The sequence below is a fragment of the Dendronephthya gigantea genome, unplaced genomic scaffold, assembly GCF_004324835.1.
Source record: "Dendronephthya gigantea isolate DGI-Jeju-01 unplaced genomic scaffold, DenGig_1.0 000153F, whole genome shotgun sequence".
In the NCBI taxonomy this organism is placed as follows: Eukaryota; Metazoa; Cnidaria; class Anthozoa; order Malacalcyonacea; family Nephtheidae; genus Dendronephthya; species Dendronephthya gigantea.
In genome coordinates this window covers 89,640-108,738 of record NW_021163163.1, presented here as the reverse complement: position 1 = coordinate 108,738, position 19,099 = coordinate 89,640, and the positions used below count along the sequence as shown (strand labels likewise).

The 19,099-nt window shown below is 36.8% G+C and overlaps 1 protein-coding gene across 1 annotated transcript; it reads left to right on the top strand.

The window, feature by feature from the left end:
- Nucleotides 1-4,998: 4,998 nt before the first annotated feature.
- On the top strand, nt 4,999-18,773 carry LOC114537194 (leucine-zipper-like transcriptional regulator 1). Its single transcript, XM_028558322.1, has 26 exons — nt 4,999-5,465; nt 6,220-6,282; nt 6,721-6,777; nt 6,945-7,036; nt 7,134-7,230; nt 7,338-7,421; nt 8,002-8,059; nt 8,222-8,361; nt 9,079-9,225; nt 10,134-10,188; nt 10,803-10,913; nt 11,072-11,164; nt 11,477-11,560; nt 11,852-11,978; nt 12,413-12,471; nt 12,610-12,726; nt 12,853-12,975; nt 13,322-13,361; nt 13,569-13,675; nt 14,574-14,596; nt 14,849-14,900; nt 15,252-15,349; nt 15,957-16,008; nt 16,287-16,340; nt 16,572-16,652; nt 17,216-18,773. Exons 1-26 carry the CDS (start codon nt 5,278-5,280, stop codon nt 17,300-17,302), a joined length of 2,289 nt encoding a protein of 762 aa, XP_028414123.1. The 5' UTR covers nt 4,999-5,277; the 3' UTR covers nt 17,303-18,773.
- The last annotated feature ends 326 nt before the right edge of the window (nt 18,774-19,099 follow it).

Sequence of the window (19,099 nt, the reverse complement as noted above, 5' to 3'; positions counted from 1 at the left end):
TTAATGAGGGAAAGTCAGAGAGTGAGCGTTCCAGTCTTATTTGAGTTCTCTGATCATGCGCTGTGCGTAACTGCGTAATGGCACAAACATGTTCCGGCTGGAGTAGTCTATACTACTCCACTATATTTTACATTGCTGTTTTTGAGCATTTTATGCAGCAAAAATTTCCCCTTTTCGTCACATGACTATTGTACTTGTGGAACTAAGCCAAATTGTTGCCATAATATTATATTCCTCGCGTATTTAAAATTCATCATTACCATTTCATTGGAAAACGTTTTTTTCACACTGTTACAGTATAATCGTGATGCGACTATATTAAAGATCTTTAAATGCCTGTTAAAACAAATATAACCCAATATTTTCTCGGTCGCATTGCAAAGCCAAAGACTGCATGGGATTTAAAAAGACAGTGTACCTGTGGAATTTCTGTTGCCATATCTCTCTTCTTGAGATATTAGACTTTAATTGTTTGATAAGCAAATATAGTTCTTCTGACATCACATTACATAATATCAACTCATGATATCTTATTTAGTTATTCATACCGTAAAAAATGTCATTGATGTCGAACTATATCATGTAGCAGCGTGTACGAACAGTTTTGGAAATTTCATTAGATATTTCTCATTGTTTTGTTACAAAGTATTCATTTTACAAACTCGTTTATTTTGTAATGTCGCAGAAATGGCATTTGCTTATAAAAAACTTGAATATTTCAAAAAGACAAGAGCTACAAAAATAAAAGGCAAGGAGGGTACTTAGTCATTGAAGTTTTCTTTGAAGCCAAGTTGTCAAGAAGGCACTTTACCGTTTTATACACAAAAAAATTGTATAAGTCCCCGCTAGGCCACCGGTAATGCTGTGACAAAACAATATCACTGACTATTTTGCTAATTCCTCAATAGCGCGCTCATATTTGGAATTCATTAATGTCTGCATGTGTCTGTTATGTTATACTTTAATGTATTCAAATGTGCAGTGTTTGAATAATACAATATGTAGCAATATGTTGTTTTGATTGTATACGAATGCAAATTAACGGATCGAAAAATGGGTCAGAATTATAAAGTTGCTGCTCCATGCAAGCTCGAATAGTAAGTCAATTTTTATATATTTGCATGTTTTGAAGACCTAATATTGCGCAAGATCATATTGATATCCTTAACAGCCTAATACGTATTGCTTCTAAGATCTCTATTACTTTTTTTTCGTCGCTATAGCAAATCGCAATTATTCCTTTTGTAACATGTAAATATGAAATAAATGGCTAGGCTCGAATAAAAAAATCGAGGCAAATTTCACCGTGTTATCCAAAGCCCAATTTATTTTGTTTTACAATACATATAGTCGATAATTTAGAATGTTTAAAATCTAAATAAATGAACCGAAGATGTATAGATTTAACACGATATCAGATGACTTCTAGCTTTTGAACTTGTTCAAACGCGTTTCGTTATAAGAATATTCAGAATACTCAGTATTGGATGTAATTGCAGATTGATCCATTCACAGGGCAGCTGCAAAAGCATGCACAAGGCAATAATATATTGTTTTATTCGCTCATCGAAAAGTTATTGTAGTGTGCCGTGAGCGAGACAATGCGATGCTTTGCGGGACGTTTTTGTTGAATTGTAAACTGCGGCAAAACACGGCTTGCATGTTAGAAACGTTTCCAATAATTGCGTGTGTGTCTTCTTCCGTGCAGTTTCAAGAACTGATTTCAGAATCAAGACCAAACAAGCGCCGGAGTTAGGTTTTCAACATGGTTCATACCGGTTGGAAATGGATTATCCCTGGACGTTTGGGCCAGGAAGATAAAATGCTCAAAGATATTCCGGAAACCGCTTTGCCTTCAAATTCGTCGCTTTATTACACGTCGACCATCACGATAGAAAAGCGACGAGGCTATTGGAATTATATTTCATCTTTCGATCGAAATCTTACTCAAACACACAAGCACTACGTCGCTACCGTTTTGTGTTATCCCAAACTGTTCCGTTCCAAACTGACGATGATGGTTGACCAAAGACAAAGCGATATGCCTGTCACCGTTTTGGAAGAGACCGAAGCGACTGCGGAGTCGCATAAATATCACTCCGAGATAATTTTGTGCCAAATTCAAACGAATCACTATATTACGTCAGCAGTATTTACTCCAAGCCAACTTGAGCTAACTTACATGTTTAGTTTGAAATTGCGGAACTCTGACGCCGGTGGCGAATACAGCACCGATAGCAACTGCGAAGAACCCACCAAGTGTAGATCAGTATACTGGATATACAGATGCTAAAGTAGAGTATTTTTTATAGCTTGTTTCAAAATGTGTATTTACGTGAAAAGTATTTGTGTGAAAAGAAGATTGTAAAGGCGGGATTATACCGCGATAAACAAAGGTGTATTGTCGTCCAAATTAAACAATAGTTAAGTTGATCGCACATAGTAGGCTTTATTGCTTGTTAGTATCGTAAACTAGGAAAGGGCGTTCAGAGGAATACCTAGGCCAAGGCAGCTGCCTCCCAAGACCAAGTCATACCTCGCAGATTCAACTGAGCGAAAGAGAATATCGAGTTATTTTAATGTAGCAAATAACTCCGGGCTCCTCCGGCTGAGCGCTCAAAATTGAATGAAGAGTTTGGCGTTTCGAGGGCCGCACATTCTTTACCGCATATTGACCCAGCTGTTAGACAATCAAACTTAGTGTGACTCCAGACTTCCTGCGAGTGACGTCTTTTTAAGAAAGTTAAAGGTCCATTAGCACAGCGAAAAACTGATCCTTTACGACAAACCTGTAACGCCAAAACGTTCATTTCGATTTTTCAAAACAATAGCAAAGGTTGTTATTCTAGTTCTTAGCTTTAGTATTAAGCGTAGTATCGATTTGTAGTCAATTTGCTTTCTGCTTGATCGTAATATCTCTGCCTACGGTTCGCTTTATACTCCTCTATTCGCTGAGCCTCTTTCAGAGGATTATCGCAGCGATTTCGCCACCTGATCGTCTTCTCATCGCGAGCTGATTCATCGTCACTACAATAAGGCGGCCATTTTCTTCCGCAATTGTTAGTCGAGATGATGGCCTCGAAAGACCCACACACGTCACTATCCATGCGTCGGGGTAATTCGTCTTTTTCCATGCCAGCGACTTTGTTAAAATCCGATGGCGATATTTCTGTTAAATTGCATTCGGTCGAGTCGTATATTGAATCCGACGATGTTTCATGTTTGCACTCAATATCCACGTCAAATTGATCACTTTTATTTGAATAATCTGCCATGAAAAAAGGATAATTTATTGCAAATTTTTCACAAGGGAAATTTAGTGAAGGAAAGCCTTCAGGAATGCCCCCAAACTCTCTCAAGCAAGGCTCTATAGTCTCATGTAATGTAAGCCCCGTTTACACTACACTCAATTTATCGGTATCCGTACCCAAAATAGGTACTTAAAATAGGTACCCGTACCCAATTTTATTCGTGTTCAGGCTACCAAAACAAAGGCGGAACACAGATGAAATGGGTACGGGTACCCATTGGGAGTGTATTGTAAACGGAGCTGTGGTCTTTGTGGCCCAGGGGTCGGTTGTATAAAACTCAGCTACATTTTGCATAGTTAAATCCTAGTTAACTCAGAAATACACGGCTCTGATTGGCCAATTCTGTCCACAACTCGGTACAGTTAAAAGTTAACTAACCTTTTATACAATTGGCCCCTGTAGTCCTTATCCGTGTCATTTTTTTGCACGCTTTGTTTGGAAATCTGGTAGTGCTTGGTAGCGTGCTAAAATAAAGTTTTATGCATGCGAGTATTCATGTATGCATGCTGCACTCCACGAAAATGGAATTTTTTATAGATCAGTTACATTTAGGTTCAACAAACCATTTCACTGCTCAGTTTCTAGTCGAACTATTGTTACGTTGCGTTAACGGGTGTATAATTATATGCTAATCATGTCTTTTGAATTTGAACTATGAATGCAATTTATTAATTGTACCTGTCATTTTCTTTATACAAATTGGTGTTTCCGCGTTGAATTTATTTTCATGTTTAGACTTTTTGCGTTTCTTTCTAGTCTTTCGTGATCTTTTTTCAACAGGTTTTTGGCTTTTTCCTCCCATCATTCTATCTTTTTAATTTCCCTAAATCATTTTAATTTGAGCAGTTGCCACGGTAACAATTATTATGTATTATCATGCCATTAGTGCGCGCGCAGAGCTCCTAGCAAATCAGGGTTTAATTAAGGTGGCTCCCTTGACGAAACCAACATAATGCATACAGGTATTGGAAAACTGACTGTTAAACTAAAATACTGCCGTTTGACATTGGAAGAACATAAACCGTCTTCATCAATGGATAAATCGAGGCTATGAAGCACATAACTGAAACGTGCAGAAAATTACACTTCAAAAATTACACTTTAAAAAATCTCTCAAAAACTTTCTAAAACTCTTAAAAATGCAAAGTTCACTCCTGATTCACTCTTGATTGACAAGTCTCAGATACTTGCCAACCAGCAATTTTGTTTGCATTTTGAGTAGCCATTCAGAATGCATAAATTTTGTCTGCTTGTGGCAAAAACGCAAATTATTTATGTACACCATTTTACATGAAGTATTGCAAACCTAGGCGTTCTGATTGGCTTTGCCGAAAAATGTAAACAAATTTGCTGATTAAGTTGAAAAAGAAATTCCTCCTTCTTTCGCAGAATTAAAGGTCGCATAATTATTTGGTATTGTTAGGTTTTCCGTTAGAAGGCGAATTCGGTGTGGAAACTTCTACAATATTTCGTTACAGGTTTTACACTACAATAAGACTGCTTCAACACTTCGTTTCGTACGTTTCGATTTTACAATATTTACATCGTATAGATATTACATAGTATATATAATATATTCATCGTATGACTATAGACAATGCCGTATAATGTATAATATAATATATACATCATACATGTATCGTGTAGATTTATGCAGAAATATCAGCAGCATGCAGCTGATGCTAATTGCTAAATTAGAGGAAATACGCGGGCTCGTTTAAATCAGCTTTTACACTTGATTGGCTATCTCGATCTCTTTCGACCAATCGTATTTCATTATTTCGTTTGTTTCACTCCGCTGGACAAGGTTCTGTTCTTTGACTTGGATTTTTGATGACATATTTGGAAAATATACCAAATATATAAGTTTTTATAGCTTTATGGATTTAAATGGTGCTGCAAAAAGCCACGAAACCTTGGAAATGGCTTGTCTAAAGGAAGGCTTTTTATAAACGCAGAATGCAAAATGAGTTTGTTACCGTTAAACGACCGAAATCTCGCTAGGAACGAAGATGAAAGTATTGATCAAATTGATGACTGCAAGAACGAAGATGTTTCCGATATTTTCGAGTGCTTGACACTGGATTTCAGCCCGTATGAAACGGTACATAGGTGGAAACGAATGCCAGCTTGTGATGAGTTTGTAGGAGCGAGGTATAATGTCAGACAGTCAAATTTACTGACACACAGACAGTTTGTTTTTTTAAGCTCTAGAAATGACGTCATTTGTAGCAATTAGAAATCTTTAATCAGAGACTTCAAAGTATTCTAATGTCCATTTATTTTGAATTATGCTTGCTTCATCTTTAGCAAAGTAATGTTGCAAGAGATACTATCCAAAATATTTGGACAGTAAGAGTGAACAATGTAGTCTTAAGTCTAATTACCTTGGTGTATGTAGATCTTGTATGAAGCATCTGATTGCAATTGAGCCTTGCTATCAGCAAATAAACATAAAAATGGTACAACTATAACAACTAGCTATAATCCTAAATCGTAAATGGGCTTCATATAATCATATAATCGTAAATGGGCTTCGAAATGTTTGGTAGATTGCCAAATCAGACATGAAAATAAAGGAAAACTCTATTGACTGGCATTTTTCCAAGCTCATATACTCGATCTTATCTGATGCCAGATGATTATACAGAGGTGCACTATGAGTTCTTATAGAACCAGTCAGCTTTTCAATCAATCAAGAAAATGTTTTAAAATAAGATGATGCTTTAATTAAGTTGCCAACTGGGCAAGCTAAGAAATTATAGCTTGAAAACTATTTGTTGATGTAGATAAGATCAAGTACAGTAGCAATTTAGCTGCACTGACAATTAAAGCTGCAATTCTTTTGACATTGTATGACTGAAAATATTCAATTTTGTATAAATAAACTTTGTTTTGTCCTTGACAGACGCAGCAAACATACAATGGTTGCTTACAATAATGCTCTGTATGTTTTTGGTGGCGATGACGGGTGAGAAAATCAATATATTTACTTTACATAAGTGAGTTGTCACATAACGTGATTAAATGCTTGCTTAATGCAATAATTGGTTATCCCAACACTGGCCAACAGACAAATAACAGATTACACAAAATGTACATACTTTAGTAAGAAGGTTTTTGTAAGAGTTGACAAAAAGGTGGTTGAGTTGCCAAGAAGGCATTTTGCTGGCTTATTCACATTGCAATGGGGGAGAAAGGGAAATATTATCCAGGTCATGTGAAATGACAGGAAATTAGGACTGGGACTAGTTGTAAAATAAAAATTCATTTCTTGGTTCAACCAACTTAATTATTGATTTGAGAGATTGCAGTTAGCATGTTCCTCTGTAAGCCCAGATGCCCCATCATAATCTCTTATGTATGTTGGAATATATAATTTTCTTGTTTTTATTGTTGTGAATTTCAGGAAACGAATGCTGAATGATTTGTTACGTTTCGATGCGAAGGACTGCTCATGGGGAAGGTAGTTTTGATATAAAGTTGATTTTTATGCACCATTAGTGGTTGGATGAAATGTTGTTTAAAATGTCATGTAGTTAGGGTATATAATAATTATCAATGATGTACCAATCTGATTCCACAAACCATTCACCAGTGAAAAATATACATTTTTATTTTTGTAATATGCAGAGTGGTTACCACAGGCAACCCTCCAGCACCAAGATACAACCATTCTGCTGTTGTTTATGGCACCAGCATGTTTGTTTTTGGTGGTTTTACTGGTAAGATAAAACAGAAGTTCTTTTTACACTGGCTCTTTGCAATACGAAAGATGATCAAACATACAAACAGCTCAAACTTATTTTTGTATTTCTGAAGGTGATATAAACTCGAACTCGAATCTTCTCAACAGAAATGATCTTTATAAGTTCAAGTTTACAAATGGCCATTGGTGCCATTGGCCAGTCGAAGGAAGGTAAGTTGTGGGATCGTTTATATATTTCGTGTTTCAACCAAAACTCGGAGGTGTAGGTTTATGCAGTTTTACATGAAGTATCTCACAATTGTTTTCACATTTCGAAGGGTGCCTCCAGCGCGCTCAGCCCATGGTGCGGCTGTTCACGATCACAAGTTGTGGGTGTTTGCGGGCTATGATGGCAGTAAAAGGTCTGAGTTTGTATTAACGTAGTACAGTACGTAATAAGCAATTTTTAAGATTTCATGTGACGTCATAGTCACGACGTCATTTCCGTGATGGTCAAATGACTCAAATCGAAATCGAGACTGGGCGATCGGAGTGAGTTGGTTCATTATTCTATTCCTTTGTTTTCTGCTTGGTGGAAAATATGTACAATTTTGTACCAGTGGCTCAGTTCTGTGCTGCGTTAAAGCATTCTAGGATGACCACTGATTAGAATTCTTAGTAAAACTCACCAATGGAGAATTCGCATGTTAGACTAAATCTTTCTTTTTCAAATTTTTATTATTCTTAAAAATTTCAAATCTAGACTTTTGACAGCTTTGGCGTTGATTAAAACAAGCGGTTTCCAAACGTGCAGCGTTGTGGATAGTGTACAGAACATAAGAACCAATGTGAGGTTACCTCCCCCCATTTCTGACCAGGGGATCTCGCGCTCATAAGAAACCGAAATAAAAATCCATTTTGCATTCTCTAATAATTTGTTATGTTTGGTTATCCATCCTGTTTTACTACAGTCTATGAAACCGTAATTCGTTGTTTTCACAGGCTCAATGACATGTGGGTGTTGGATTTAACAAGTCTTGATACTGCCTTATGGCAAGAAGTAAGAATGCCATTTTTTTCACCAAACAACTAATTACAAAAGTGTAGAAGCATCATCATTAATTACCACCTTTGATGGGATGCCTTTTCCCTCCCAGAATTTTTCTAACCCCCCGTCACAGGTCTGTGGGTATGGTAGGCTACACGTATCTATTTATCTTAGGTTCGTCAGATTGGCGAGGGTCCACCGACATGTTGCAACTTTCCCGTAACCATCGCACGGGACACCATGTTTGTTTTTTCCGGGCAAAGCGGGGCGAAGATCACGAACGATCTCTTTCAGTTTCACTTTGACACAAGGCAGTAAGTGTGAACGTTTTCCTGGGATGTTTTATTTGTGTTGAACCAATTTGCGCCCCATTATTGTTTGCTAGCTCCGTCTCCGCCATTCCGTCTTCCGCACAACGAGAAGTACAAGTGCGGCACACATATAGAATGAAGGGTTCCTTCCGTTGTGTGACCAGCTTCGTACCCAGGCGCTTTAATAGTAAAATATACAACGTTGCATTCAGGTATTGTATAGAGGTTAGCTGAAAAAAGCAAGCGCGCAGGGGTTCTTTGTGTGACGGTGGTTTTGGAATTGCGACTTTGTAACTATCAGAAACTATACTAAATATTTTTTTATTCTGTACAAAATAATGTATAATATAAGGTTTAAAGTAAACACTATTATTCTAAACACATGTTAATACTTAGAAATAGTGACGGAACGTTGGAGCCACGCCCTAGAAACGCGACAACTACTCGCATTTTATGGTCCACCTGAATACACAGTGAAAATGTTTTCATGCAGTGACAGATTCAATTTTGGATTAAACACGACGAAATTATTATAATCAAGCCTTCGTATCGAATTCAGATTGCCCCTAGCCATTAGCCGGTCACATTTGCCCGACCTACCCCCAGTCTGCATGTGTAAGAAGGGAAGATGTCAAATTGCCTGCCGGTCTAAAAGACCGAGGGTAATATTTCATTTTTCTGAATGAAAGATAAGCTGAATATCTTCGCATATTTCTGAAGGTGGCGACGCATATCCAATGCTCACATTTTACGTGGATCTCCACCCTCACCACAACGTCGGTATGGTCATACTATGGTTGCACACGAGTCCTATCTCTACGTGTTTGGAGGAACTGCTGATAATATCCTTCCAAATGATCTGTACTGGTATGTATCGTGCGATCAACCACTTACCAATGACATTTTAGATTCATTATTCAGCAATTTTTATTGGGCGCCAACCTTTTCACTGTCCAATCAAATTGACTTCATTTCTTGACCAGAAAGTTTTGAATCCCTGATTTTTTAAGTCACTCACTAGTTCGGGGCGCTCACTCGTTCGATATCATTCTCAACACTTAAAATAAATTCCATATTCCCAAGCATACATGTATTATTCTCTATTTATCTAATATATTGTAATTCAAATCAACTAATTATACTGTCAACTCAAAATACGCTAAGACCACTAACCATGCCGAGGCTAGGTGCTTAAGATTGCCACAGAAGCGTCGTCATGTGGAAGGAGGGGAGGGACGGTGTTTCCTGCCTAAGTCTTATTTTTATGTCTTAATTTACTCGGAAAAGGAGGAAAAGGAGGAAAATTTCCCATGCATGATTTTTTCGTTGGGAAGAACTTCAAATGTCTTTAACCATATTAACTGTGCTTTAATTTTGCGGTTCTTTCCTCGGAACAGAAATATTTCCGAATGAAATATGAAAAGGTTCTACAGCACATGCGGCCTGCACTGATGTTTTCGGTAATAATTACATATACATTGTTTACCGGCTTGGAAGTCCGGATAAAAACTATTTTTTCGAAGTAAAGGTATCAAGTTTTGAGACCGGGGGAAAATATTGTTCTAATCCGCCAACTGCTGATTTGTAAAAGAATTTTAAATTAAGTTTATTTAGAAATTGCTGAATTACGATCTAATAGCTTGTGTTAAATGTCATGCGCTTGTTCCTTAGCGCACATTATTCGCACTGAATCAATAAATTATATTTCACACTTTATGAGAACTGATCCCGTCGTAAATCGTAAACTTGCTAATGTTATTTTTTGCATCCCATAGTTACGATCTTGACGACCAGACGTGGCATGTTGTTGAAGTCTCAGAGGACAGCCAGGTAAAAATGATAAAGGAGTCGTGCAGCATATGAGCTGTGTATTTTCACACTTGGAATTATTCTATATATGTCACAACTCTATATGACAAAAGTGAATGGTAAATTGTTTATAACGCCTGTTTCGGACGTCGAACTTTTCGTGTGCTGAATCATTAGGTTGATGAGTTCAAGTTTTTATTCATTTGCATTCGAATCTTACACTAGCCATGGCCAGAACTTTTGAATAATGAAAATGTGCAAACTTTTATTAAATTCTTGTCACAAATTCTCATTGTATTACTGGATGTTTTCATTATTTACGTATACCAGCGTGTAGCTATATTATAACGGTCGCGAGAAGATATGAATTAAATTTCCGAGTAAGAAAAATCCACATAGCCATTAGTGAAGAAACTTAGTCGCAAAAAGCACAAACTTCGGCTTGATGATTCTTCATATCATGTTCAACCTCATTCAATAATTGTCAACTGTTGAACTCGCAAAAGAAATCCGTCCGGCAGATTCACTCCCCAATCGTTCTAGCCACGGCACTGTCACCACTGTCTGTACAATTTCTATTCGCTGGTGATATCTATACTATCGAGTGAAATCCTTACTTAACTTGCTAATTTTAGGTTCCGCATGGCAGATTATTCCATGCTGCTGACGTCATTGATGACGCAATGTACGTGTTTGGTGGAACTCTAGACAACAACATTCGAAATGGAGAAATGTATAGATTTCAAGTAAGGGCTCTCTCGGTGCATTTATTCCATAAACACGATTTGCACCAGTCGTGAGGTCGGAAAAGTTTCTGTACAGTGGATCAACAATGATTTGTCTTCATCAAGCCTCGATATAGAACAGGTGAAATTTTCCCTTAATCGTGTGTTTATTCACACAGTTTTCTAGCTACCCAAGGTGCACTTTGCGAGATGATTTTGGAAGGCTGCTTGATAGCAAACAATTTTGTGATCTCACGTTTGTTGTAGGAAAGGTATTAATTTTAATATTCTTCATAATAATAATAATGTGAGCACGTGGTCCATATCTGGGAGAAGGTCAAATAATTTTTAAATAGTTATCCGCCACTGATGTGAAATGAACAAGGGGGAATTTCGTTTAAGACTACTTAGAAAGTTTGTTTACATTTTCAGTAACCAATCAGAAACCATGTCAGTAACCGTCATTTACATGACGTTTTAAAAATTAAGGCATACTGATTGGCTTTGGCTTTGTAAACAAGCATGCTGATTAGTCTAAAATTAACGATATTCCTCCTTGTTTAAATGTGGTTGAATTGTTACAGGACGAGAATGAAATCGACGCTCACACGACTGTTGTTGCGTGCCGTTCAAGATGGCTTAAGAACAAGATTGAACAAGTGAAAAAGGTTTCTTCTCTATTCAAGTGTTAATAGCCTGTTCGCAGACTGAGTTTTGGTTTTCCTGGGAAAATTAGAAAGGGTTACGGGTTTTGAATTTTTTCCTTCCGAAACTTCCGGTAAATTATAATTTAGTCTGCGAGCAAGTTAAAATGTCGAGAGCATAAGAAAAGCCCTGCATGCAAGTGTATATAAAGTGCTCCACATTTTCCTTACTGGACAAAATTAGCTGTGTATATTGCACTTCTAAGAAATTATGCATTTCAAGTAGTCGTATATTGATTAATTTGTTCACATCAGATTGAGGCTAATTCATCTATTGCTGTGGAAGAGAAACTCAAGATAACTATTGATGATGTCCAACCAGAAGCTTTCTCGATCGCGTTGAGATTCATGTACACGGACTCCATATACGCTCTTGTCAAAGGCAAGTATATTGTTACCACAGAATAAACACCATTTAAGGTGCAGTTTTCTGACAGATAGAAACGAGTGGATAGTTATGGATAGATATGGAGTATAATGGCTGTTTTCCACTGTCACGTTTTTGTACGTATCGTACACGCACGTAAAAGTTTAAAATGATTTAAATGATACTTATGAAATCAACGATTGAATAGATGCATAAGGTTGGATTCTGTTGATGATTAGATGGTGTGTTTTTTCTGGCATAGAAGGCTCACACCTTAGAAGGTTTTAAGCTTTTACGTGCGTGCAAAAAAACCTCGACAGTGGAATGCAACCCTATACGCTCATTAAGAAAAGAAAATTGCATTTGAATGAACTGCGTGGCCTTTGCGTGTATGTATATTATGTATGTAACGTAACTGCAATTTTTCTGTGTATTGCTTTAATTTCTAGACGTCCCTGAACTTGAAGTTATTCGTATCATTATGGATGTTTATTGTGTCGCCTTAAAGGTAGTTGTTGTCTACGTTGGAATCGGCACTCTGTTTCTGAGCTATGCTACAACGCATGCTTGAGTATATCTATGTAATAATATGTATGCCTTCCATGCAATCTGACGTTATAGGCCGGAATGTCTTTGATTTTTTTAGCTTGAGCTGGGCAGACTTGAGCAAATCTGTGTCCAATATATTGAAACTTCTGTAAACCAAAGTAATGTTTTGATGGCATTAGATTGTGCATCGCGTTTAGAACTGGCCGCATTGAAGGTAAATAAAGAATGGATAAGATTGGGAAGAAAGTGAAGTTGTATATATTTATTTTTGTTGAATTTGGTTACTATAGCCACCTATATATGCAGGTATACATAGCAGATTTATTTTTATTTATTTTAGGATTATTGTCTTCGCTTTATCGTACGTGGTTCAAACTTCAAGACGATCATAATGACCCAACAGTTTGAAACGCTACCGACCCCCCTGATGGTTGAAATTGTGCGACGTCTCCATTTTCCTGTCGTAAGTAGAAACGTCGAGTAATTTAAGAACTGTTCCTATGAACCGGGGCGACTCTTGTGGCTGAAGAAATATTTTCGTAACTTAAACCTTTTTCCACGCCGTGATTCATCTCTGTGTAAAGAGATTTACGTTGAAGCCCTTTTTTATGTAAAAATATCACATTCAATCTCCCTGGAATAACTCTGCAAAATATGTTAAAACAGCTAATTATTGAAATTGTTTGCCTCAGATTCATCTCTTTTTTATCATTTCTACTGTGTGGATATATACAATCAAAAAATTGGTTGTCTTAACCAAGTTTTTATAAAGTTACTTTAGCCAATAAAAATTGGTTTTATGTTTCTAGGCAACAGTACCTGAACCTCATCAACTTACAGTCCATTCAGGTAGCTAATAATCATGTAATAATAGGGTTTGCCCATGCATTTCTTCATATAAAGCTCTGACTAACAAACTGTTTATTAGAATCCCGGATTCCTGGGTTTCCGCGAAGATTGGAATGACTTTGAGTTTTTAGATCCTTTTGCCCATATCCCGCCAGTAATTACCCCCACCTCCCTACTTTGTTTTAAACATCCTTGCATGTCCTTCAGTGTCTTCTCTGGAAGATGATTTGAAGTCATTTTGGCATGAATCAAGTGACGGTAATCTGTGTGATATTACAATGATGGTCGGCGATACCCACATCAGAGCTCACAAGGTAATTATCTCGGTGCTAAGTCTAAATAACACATCCTATTGAGTTCAGTGACCCTGTTTTCAATCCCAAAAACCCGGTTTTCAATCCTAAAAACCGAGTCACTAAACCGGGCTTTTAATAAGATTGAATTCAGTTATGTAAAGCTAAAGGCTATATATGTTACACGGTGCAATTTTTCTTGCAACTTGCAATGCAATTCTACTTTTAACTATCCATCTTCTGTAATCACTGTCAAATACTTCAATTTGATTGGTTTACAGGAGTGCGATTAATCATTAATCGCACTCTTGGTGAGCTGTAATCGCACTCTTGTTCACAGCCAATGAAATTCAGCAAAGCTTTACAAGTAGCCAATCAGCATTCAGGATACAAAATAAGAATTTGTTTTCTTTTGGGGCGCGAAATTTTTAAAAATGGAGGAATTTGACAATGATTTTGAAAATTTTGACCTTTTAAATGATATATTTGCTGAAGAAAATGACCAGAATTTTTGATTACAGAAGATGGATAATTAATAAGTAATAGAACGAATTAAGTCGTGCAATTAATGCCAAATCATAGTCGTGCTTAACGATTTTGTAATCACTCGTATGATTTTGGCATTAATTGCACTCTTATTCGTTCTATTACCATTATTAAGAGATGTAAATTAGTCAAGAATCTTTAAAATGTTAGTGTAAGAAACGCCATGGAGTGTAATGAAGATATAAAAGTTTGTTGGTTGCCAAATTTACATCTCTCAAAAGAAGAATTACATTGCAAGTTGCAGGAAAAATTGCACCGTGTAACATAGCCTTAAGCAAAATCTCTTGATTTTGTAAATTAGATCTTCTTATATTTAAAGAAGTATATATTATAATAATGCAATAAAATTTTCTTTTCGATTTTTTTGCTTCAGGCAATTCTTACAGCACGATGTAGGTATGTTGGAATCAATTTTGAATGTAGCTAACATCGTTAACTGTAATGACGAAACCAGCTGCTCACGTCATTTTATTATAAAAACTATGTCGAACCTTCTTGCTTAAACGCCGTCGCCATTTAAGAGTTAAAACCGACCTATCACAAATACTAATTTTCTATAAAGTTTAGAGACCAGGTTTTTTTGTTTATTTATTTACCATTTTGATATAATAAATGTTGATGCGATGATTGTGTTTTGTTCCTTACTAGTTACTTTGAAGCTATGTTTAGATCCTTCATGCCTGATGCTGGGCTCGTCAGGGTAAGTCAAAAACGAGCGGAAGTCAAGTCCGTTTGTTTATACATTTTGAACTTCTGTATTTTTACAATAGGATGTATTGTGTAAATATATATCACACCGCGTGAAGGTCGCTACGCTCATCAATGAATATGCATGAGCTAGAAATTATGTTCAGAAAATTCTAAACGTGCGCAATTTTACACCAGAGGCCTTGTAGCCCGTTCCAACTTAATCCATTTTCACTTTAACCATTTAGCAGAACCAATTCGGATTTCCCTTTAATATTTTTGTGTGCATGCACGTGCGTTCATAAAATGCCTGATGAGTGATGTGCTATCCATTTTTCTAAATCGTGTGTTTTGGAATTAATAGATCACAATTGGTGATACGATTCCATCTCTTCAATCCTTCCACTCTCTGCTCAGATACATCTATTATGGTGACGTGAAAATGCCTCCTGAAGATTCTCTGTATCCTTCCTCATTGAGCAATAACGTATTCTGAAATTTGATTTTCATGACCTTTATTCGTCCTGCGATGCTCTACGATCCAATGTCTGTATAGATAATAAAATGATATTTTCCGCATGCTTGACTGACTAGCGACCACAAACGCCGTACGACCAACCTTTCAGAATGAAACCTAAGCCTATAAACAATGCTAATTTTCGGTAACATTCGCATCACGTATACAGTAACATTCAGTTTTCATGCAGGTGGTTTCCCGTAGGGTTTTCACATGCACCAAGGATTTGCCCTGGGTTTAAGCGCCATCATAAAAATCAAGTCCCGGCTTTACCGAATACAAGAATTTGATGCTTTGTGGATTTAGTAGCGTATAGAATAGCGAGAATTTTTAAAGAAGAAGACAATAAAGGTATGTTAGCCGGGGAAATTGGCTGTGGAATTTCACGAGAAGCTCGTAGTTTTCCCATTTAGAAATGTGTTCAACTAATATGCATACATTTGTTGAGATTGGCGTAGCATGTCTCTGTTAAGAATAAAATACGGGTTGCGTTTGATAACGTTGAGTTTTCGTTAGCTTTCGATGTTGATTTTTATCTTAACGTTGGGGAAGATATCTTTTGTCCGCGCCATATTTCTTCGGTTTTACCAACAACAGGCTCCAGGTATGTCATTGTAATGTCGGATGAGAAGTTGTCGTCCTCGCAATTCATACGCCGTAATTTGCCGTAAATCGGTTTTCATGTTCTGGATTACACGTCACAAGGACAAATAATCACGTCATATCCATTTCCTGGTCAAAACCTACTCGTTTTCCGTTAAGATGGTTTCATGAAAAGACTTAAAACAAGCCTGTTGTATGTCCTTGCCATGTATTGGTTCAGAAATTATTGTATTTAAACTGACCTGAGAGTCATCCAAATATTTATTCCCGTTTTTCTAGGCAATTTGTAAAAGCAACTTAGAAATGAATGTATCTTTCAAAAATGTCGTGGAGGTATTTATAACAGAAATTCATTTTGTTGTATTCGAAGGTTTTTGTTCTATATCGCTTCCAAACTGAATTATTGACAAAAATTTTATTCAAATTTGTTGGTGTGACCGTGGACTAGCTTACGTTGTAGTTGCGTTTTAAGCAGCTGGTTTAAAAAAGGTGGATCCTAAAGAATTAAAGAAAAATAACGTAGTTCTCTAAAGAGTGTATTAGATAGCAATGAATATTTTTCAGGTTTTAGAAGCAGCGGACAAGATTGGTGCGACAGAAATGAAAAAACATGCCCTCACATTGATTGCACAAGACTTTCCTAAAGTAATGTTATCCTATTTTTTTCAACGTTTTATTTAGCACATTGCATTAGTCCTAATTTTACAAAAACCAGATAGGGTAAGCCGTAAATAACCCCGATTTACTTACCTGCATGCATGAGATTGTGCATCCCCTCAACTGATCTAAGAGTTAAACCCCAAATACCCCAGAATATTTTCCAAGGGTCTTACTAAAGGCTATAATCATATCGACACCCACCGTGGTCAAGCTAATTTTTCAGCTCACCCGGTTGTTGACTCAGAGTAGCAACATCACAATATTCATTTCATATATACACATGAGTCTTATGCACTATTAATATCGACACCCATTCGATATATTGGTTAAGATGGCACTTTCAGAGTTTGAAGTCCCGTTCACACTTCACTCAATTTATTGGTATACCTGCGTACCCAATTTTATCCGTGCTCGGGCAACCAACACAAAAGGCCGCGCAGAGAACGAATTGGTAATGGTACACCTATTTTGACCGTGCCATGCCAATAAATAAAGTGCAGCGTAAACGGTTCTAGGGACCCCCTAACTTCGTTCTTTTTGCATTTTAGGTAACAGAATCGCGCAGCATCTCGAATCTAAGCCGTGATTTACTGCTAGATATATTGTACACACTGGCAGAGCAGAAGAAAACTTAAAGGAATTTATACCTGAGGCACGATTAAAATCCCAGGAGACATTTAGTCGACCCATCCCACAGATTAAAACGGCGAAGTTCAGGTTCATGTTCATTCAGTAGTCGACCTATTTCGTTCTGCTTGCTAACAACCTCCCCCCCTGTACGTACGAAGGTTGCTTGAAATTATTGTTGATAAAACAATAGTCATTGATATCGGGCAGATACTGATCTGGGGCTATCACTAAAGAGACTAAAAGTGAAACACAAACAAATCTTTATAAACACAAGCAACTTATCAAACTAACCAATAGCATTTGGAAAATTAGACTAACTCTTGAATCAATCGTGTAAACGAATTGTAATTCAACCCATAGTTAGCATCAGTTGATCTGATGTCCAATCTGTTGTAAAAAATACTTTTAATTTTACAAACGTAACAAATTTATCTCGACAATTTTGATTTAAATCGAAATTAAGTTAACCACCGTTCTATAATGTAGTTTTTTACCACGAAAAAACTTTCTCTCCCGCTTGTTTCGCTCTTTTAGGTGCAGCATTTCTTATCAAGTTTGTCATATTTTTATTTTTTCACTTCGACAAAAACAACTCGCCCCCATTTTGAAAAATCTGCTTATGTGATTATCGTGTAATGATCGACCAATCAGAGGCCAGTATTTTCAATAATCACCTTTGTCATTACATTATTGTATATTTATTATTCAGCAAGTCTATAATGTGCTGTAGGAAGGCCTATACTACGTGCTTTTTTTGAACGAGTAGGCCGGGCTTTTTATAAGTCAGGATCGATTCATATATTATATATAGTATATAAGAAATTGCAAGAGGCCAAATTAATATCTAAACCTATCAGACTAACTTTAATGCAATACCAGTTGACAGAGTTGTCACGATATTTCTTCTTCAGAATAGGAAAAAATTCATTCTCATAGGAAATGATTTAATTTGTGCCACCCGTAACCCCTGCATGTGCATACAACGTACGTATCTCATATTTATATTGTCAAATTTTCATGCAATTTTTAATGGTCTCGCTCACCTATAGCTTTAAGCTCTTAGCATCTCTCAGTTTGTAGAAACTATTCTACTGGAATAAGACAGGTTTCGACGACGAACTTTTCATGTACCGAACCCTATTGAGCTAAATTCTATTTTTCAGTTCATTAACTTCTGATCAGTCGAAAAGTTCGACGTCTGAGACGGACCTAACACTATTTTCAAGCCTGGCGCACACGACGCGATTTTTGTCGTACGATTTTAATCGGTCGACTAAACCTTGCGTGTGCGATGTCATTTTAAGCGCCGTTTACACTACAATCAATTTAATGACACGGCACGGCTAAAATGGGTACCCGTGCTCAATTCATCCATGCCTGGCCTTTGTTTTGGTATCCTGAACACTAATAAAATTGGACACGTGTACTCATTTTGGCCGTGCCATGCCAAAAAATTAAGTGTAGTGTATAAACGGGACTTTAAGGCGTTTAAGCGCCTTTATAGTCGGCTGACTGAAATAGGAAAATATCAAAACCGTTTGACGTTCGTGCATGCGCTTGGTTTTAATTGCAGCATACATGATATGTCGCCCTTTTCATATTTGATATTATGATATTAATAAATTTGACACTTATATTGGGCAAATTTTGCGCGTTGTTTATATACTTTAAGACGTCCCATAGTTGTGAAGCTATACTGAAAATTATCGCCGTTAATGATGTTGTTCAGATATTCCATCAACTTGATATTCCTGTTTGTTATGAATATATGTTTCTTTTTCTCGGGAATATGTTTAAATTCC